The sequence below is a fragment of the Phoca vitulina genome, unplaced genomic scaffold (genome assembly GCF_004348235.1).
Source record: "Phoca vitulina isolate PV1807 unplaced genomic scaffold, GSC_HSeal_1.0 scaffold36, whole genome shotgun sequence".
NCBI classification, from domain to species: Eukaryota; Metazoa; Chordata; class Mammalia; order Carnivora; family Phocidae; genus Phoca; species Phoca vitulina.
In genome coordinates this window covers 10,848,274-10,854,323 of record NW_022589739.1, presented here as the reverse complement: position 1 = coordinate 10,854,323, position 6,050 = coordinate 10,848,274, and the positions used below count along the sequence as shown (strand labels likewise).

The 6,050-nt window shown below is 42.5% G+C and overlaps 1 protein-coding gene across 1 annotated transcript; it reads left to right on the top strand.

Moving 5' to 3' along the window:
• The first annotated feature begins 4,506 nt into the window (after positions 1-4,506).
• LOC116646246 (olfactory receptor 52B4-like) lies at positions 4,507-5,469 on the top strand. Its single transcript, XM_032426837.1, is given in 1 exon segment — positions 4,507-5,469. A coding segment is annotated over 1 exon segment (963 nt).
• The last annotated feature ends 581 nt before the right edge of the window (positions 5,470-6,050 follow it).

Sequence of the window (6,050 nt, the reverse complement as noted above, 5' to 3'; positions counted from 1 at the left end):
TACTTGGACTTTGTCAAACAGCATGAGTAGCTTGGCTCGCGCCATCTCCCCCTTTTTTATTTTTGGCCTTCAGTTGCAAAGTCTTCAATTCCAAATGAATTTGTTTTATTCCTCTACTTAGTAATTTGATGAAGACTGGAAAGAGAAACAAAAGGGAGATAATAATTAGTGCTGATATACCTAGATTGATGAAGGATGGAAACCAGGCAGTAGTGGAGGTGTATTTCTGCAAGGTGGCTAGAAAGGAATCTGCAACGTCTGAGGCTGTGGCTGAGGACACATGTGCCAAACTAATGTCTTTAATTTTTTCTTGCAAGGAGTTTAAGTCCAAGGATACATTATCATTGCTCCATATTCCCAATAGGTGATTTCTGACGTTGTCCCAAGGGACAGATGAGGAATCATAATGGTGGGGAATGACACAGATCCATTTATATTGTGCATGGCATCTAGTGGTTAACCGAGTTTTGAGATTTTGAATTTGATTTCCTACATATAATATGGTTTCTTCTAGAACATTTAATCATGCCTCAAACTTCTTGTCTATTTGTTCCTGCAAATAAAGTGCAGTTGAAATATTCTGGGTTAATCTATCCACATGATGTGCAGTATGTATTTCCTGTACTAAAGCAGTTGTAGATATAGCAAAAGAACTTATGATTCCTATAAGAGCAGTAATACCTAATATAAGTGCTGCAATAAATCTCTCAGGGTGGCGTAAGGCTTCATCTACAAGTTGAATCGTATACATGCCAGGATCATCATACCAATGTTCTTCTAATTTTACAGGTAACATTACATAAGGAGGTTGATGAACAACTATAAAGACAGTTGGTCCAACAGTTGGATCAATGCAATTAGTTAATGTACATTTTGAACCGGATACATAATAGGTATGATTAATCTTGTTTACCTGTAATTGGCCATGACCTTGCACCAAGAGAGCATGAGGGGGACCCACACATGCCGTGACCACCTCCATATGGTCAGGGCGTCTAGGCCTTTTTTAGTTCCTTTAAGACCTTATAAGGGAGTGGTTCCCACTGAGGTTCGTCCCATTCATCATCAAAAGTCACTGGAAAACATTTAAAGGTTGAATCCCCATCTCGCAAGGCCTCCTGTATTGCTCCCTTAAAGCCAATATTCTTAATAGGTGGCAAGGGTTTTTTACAAACTAAGGCCTTGTTCTGTGGAACTTTTAACTGTCTATGTAGATTAATCACAGAGCCGCATTTAGGGGCTGTGGCATTTGCAAAAAGTTCCCAATCTTGTTCATGATATTTAGCAGCCTCCTCCTCAAGGGCTACCTCATCTTCGGAGGACAATTGATCGTCTCTCCCTTCACCTCTTTTATTATCTTTGTCCTCCTCTTCTGATTTCATTTCATTTACTACCAGTACTTGAGAGGCTGATTTTTGTAATAGAGGTGTCTCTTCAGTGGGGGCAGCGTTATGTGTCTCCCATAATTTTTTGTGTAAAGCCTGTGAGCTAGGCATAGGATCTAACATATCTCTTAACAATGTCCATAAAGAGAATGCCTCCACGGGTACATTCTCAGGACCATGGTTAGAATAGTATAACCGCATTTCCTCCCCTATCTTGTTCCATGTTCTAATATCAAGACTACTATCTTTTGGAAACCAAGGGCAACAGGTCTCTACGAAGGTCAAAAATCTAGCCAGTTGAGCATGAGTAACCTTAACACCTCTTTTTTCAATCATATGCTTAATAATATCAATAAAGAGTCCTCGTTCCTTTGACTCTTTATGGCCCATAGCTTCTCTAAGTTCTGTCTTTCTGCTCACTCTTACTCTGTATTCCTTCACAGAGGGTTCTGCAGTACCCACGAGCAGAGTCCTATCCGTCCTCATAGAAAGGCTTACCTAGTCGAGCCCCACCGTTGGGCGCCACCTGCCAGAGTCCAGCTCCAGCCGGGGTGGGTCTCTCGTAGGAAAGGACGGCGTCGGCGAATGAGGAGACACAGACACAGGGTCAGGTTGCAAGCATCTCCTCCTGACAGCCTCGGAGGAACTTTATTTATATGTTAGGATATTTTTGTTTTTCCAAATCTTAGATCGTTTTCTGGATTACAGCCATAGCCTTCTTTCATTTTTCCTTTGTAATGATTAACATGACCTTTATTGATTTCTGCTTATTGGGTTTCGCTAAAACTAAAAAACAGTACGCAAAGAGAAAGGTGCTAGACAGACCGTGACCGTTTTGTTATTTTGTTCTATAGAAACTAATTCTTTGTGGAATTAGTTTCGTTATGATTGCTTAGATAGGCGTAACTAAGGTGAGTAGTCACTTTATCATGAAACCCCAGAAATATTCCCACAATTATAAAGATTGCCATAAATAAAATGAAAAAGAATAGCAGGAGCCAGCCCAGAAATATTCCCACAATTATAAAGATTGCCATAAACAAAATGAAAGACAATAGCAGGAGCCAGCTGTGGAGTCTCCTGTTTTCAGGATTGTCCCCCATACTTGGACTTTGTCAAACAGCATGAGTAGCTTGGCTCGCGCCACACCAAGAGAGGGAGCTGGAGTGGAAGTGTAAGATTTATCTTAGCCCCTGAGCTAGATATTTTAAAATACCCCTTCATTTAATATCTTCAGAAACCCTGTGAAGAAGGTATTTTATTATTGGCTCCACTTCTTCTTCATTCTGGAGAAAACAGGATTAGATATGGCTATCTTGTCAGGAGGTGCCTTCTGAGCTACACCTGGAACGTTTTGCTGAACCCATCTGCTTACATACCCACCACTCTCCCAATCCATAAGCCCAGTTAGGACGGATGCCTGAAAAATAGCCCATGCTTCAAATTAAGCTTGCTGAATGATTAAGCTAATGAATGAAGGAAAGTCTGCTAGGAAGCAAATGGTTAAAATTACATGTTAGTTTCTATCAGAAGAATCTTCCAAATACCAAGTACTGCACACCCTTCCCCAGAAATAATGCCTTTTTTTCTCCAACTTTCAGTCATTTCTTTTTATTTTTTAATTCTTTTTTAATTTTTAAGCGACCTCTACACGGGGCTCAAACCTACAACCTCAAGGTCAAAAGTCTTGAACGATCCACTGACTGAGCCAGCCTGGCACCCCAATTTCAGTCATTTCTAAGCTTAGCTCCCCAAGGTGTGAACACAAGACACACAAGCCCCGACTGTTACCTCTTAAAGTTCTCTTGTCTTCACAAGTGAGCAAACTGTATGTGGTGAAGTCAGAGAGATTTCAAACTCATTCCATCAATTATTGTTGTGAAATTTGGCAAGTCATTCATATTCTTTGAATCTCTCTTTAGGTGTGAAATGGAGACAATGAAAATATCCACTTGCTAGAGTGGAGGTCTGCTCCCTACACGAAGAGTATACAAAATGCCACATGCAATGTGGATACTGCAATCCCTGGCATAAAACAATGATTAGTAAATATTAGTGTTTTTTTTTTTTAAAGATTTCATTTATTTATTTGACACAGAGAGAAAGCGAGAGAGGGAACACAGGCAGGGGGAGTGGGAGAGGGAGAAACAGGCTTCCCGCAGAGCAGGGAGCCCGACGCAGGGCTCGATCTCAGGACTCTGGGATCATGACCTGAGCCCAAGGCAGACACTTAAGGACTGAGCCACCCAGGTGCCCCAGTAAATCTTAGTTTAATTCCTCTGTGACTGTATTACATTCAGACCCACTCTATTCCTAGAACTCAACTTACCTTTTAGCATCCAGTTTCTCAGTCAATTACTATTCCAGTAAATCTTCAAGACATGTGATGACGGCCCCCTGTGTAAAGGGTGAGGTCTAAGTATGAAGTTGTGATCAAGGCTCTTCATTGCCTGTGCATTCCTCCCTGCCTCCCAAGCATTCCCTATGCACCTGTCACCCTAGGCTGGAAATGTTTCATGAACATATTGTGCGTTGATCAGTATATTCACCTTTTCTTATGCTGCCTCCCTTCTGATAAATTAGTCAATTTCAAGTATCTTTTACACTCTCCCTAGTCATGCATAATGAGTTTTTCTGTTTATGTATAATCCTCTGTTTGAAAGTGAAATACATACAATAATGTTTCTGACTTTGATTAGTTGGAGGTGAATATAACTGGCTGTCATTCATTGAGGCACAGACCATATCCTTTATCTTTGCATATTTCCTATTTGCATGTTCCGAGAAGATGAAGAGTGTGAGATATGCCAAAAGCTCTAATATTCACAAAGAATATTAGAATAATTCCCCTTAAGAATATATTAAAAAGAATGTGTATTTTCGGGGTTAAGCATCTGCCTTCAGCTCAGGTCATGATCTCAGGGTCCTGGGATTGAGCACCATGTCGGGCTCCCTGTTCAGCCCGAATCTGCTTCTCCCTGTCCCTTTGCCCCTCCCCCTGCTTGTGCTCGCTCACTCTCTCTCTCTCAAATAAATAAATAAAATACTTTTTTTTTTTAAGAATATGTATTTTTATCTCTTTGTAAACAGAAAGTAAGATCCCAGGTCATCTACTCCAGGCATGACTGCCTTAAACCACACTGCTATTAGCTACACGGTCTTCCACTTCCTGGGCATCCCTGGGCTAGAAGACCAGCACACGTGGATTTCCATCCCCTTCTTCATTTCCTATGTCATCGCCCTGCTCGGGAACAGCCTGCTCATCTGCCTTATCCTCACAAAGCGCAGCCTCCGTGAACCCATGTACCTCTTCCTCTGCATGCTGGCTGGAGCGGACATTGTCCTCTCCATGTGCGCAGTACCTCAGGCCTTGGCCGTCTTCTGGTTCCATGCTGGGGAGATCTCCCTGGATCGCTGCATCACTCAGTTCTTCATCATCCACTGCACTTTCATCTCTGAGTCAGGGATCTTGCTGGTGATGGCGTTTGACCGATACATTGCCGTATGCTACCCACTGAGATGCACCACTATTCTTACACGTGCTCTGATTGGGAAAATCGGTGTGACTGTCTTTCTGAGAAATTATTGTATGATTTTCCCCATAATATTTCTTTTGAAAAGATTGATTTTCTGCCACAATAATGTCATTCCACACACCTTTTGTGAATACATTGGCTTGGCCAAATATGCTTGTAATGACATTCGAATGAATATCTGGTAGGGATTTTCCATCCTAATGTTAACAGTGGTTTTAGATGCTGTGCTAATTTTTGTTTCCTAGGTGCTGATTCTCTGTGCTGTCTTCTGCATCCCTTCTCAAGATGCTCACCACAAAGTTCTCAACACATGTGGCTCCCACATCTGTGTCATTGTCCTCTTTTATGGGCCTGGAATCTTTACAATCCTTACTCAGAGATTTGGACACCACATTCCTCCTCATACCCACATCTTGTTGGCTAATCTTTGCATGCTTGCCCCACCTATGCTGAATCCTGTCATTTATGGGATCAAGACCAAGCAAATCCGGGAGCAGGTGGTTCATGTGTTGTTTACAAAGCAGAAATCACTTTGGTTTAAGAACTGAGTTTTCAGGGCGCCTGGGTGGCTCAGTCGTTAAGCGTCTGCCTTCAGCTCAGGTCATGATCCCAGAGTCCTGGGATCGAGCCCTGCATCGGGCTCCCTGCTCTGCGGGAGGCCTGCTTCTCCCTCTCCCACTCCCCCTGCTTGTGTTCCCTCTCTCGCTGTGTCTCTCTCTGTCAAATAAATAAATAAAAATCTTTAAAAAAAAAAAAAGAACTGAGTTTTCAGAATCCCTAGCCATCTATGAGGTGGTCTCTGGAAGTGGTGCGTGGGGGGATCCACTGAAACACTCGGAAATGGCTCAGTGAGTTCTGTGTCTGGAGCAAGTTCACCAGGGAGGTTGCGGGACTTACTCCTTTGTCATCAAAACAACCTGAGCACAGCACCCCGTTGGACTGAGCAAGCCCGCTCCCACCAAGACCCTGGGACAGGATGCATTGATTTTCAGAAGTCATATATCCTTAATGACTCTAGCATGATCTTTAGAAATAGATGAAGTGAGAGCAGTGCTCTGGCCTGGGATTTTGTTCGGCTATTCCTCAGTGAGTTTCTCAAGCTCTGAGACATCTTGTGAGGTCTCTAGAC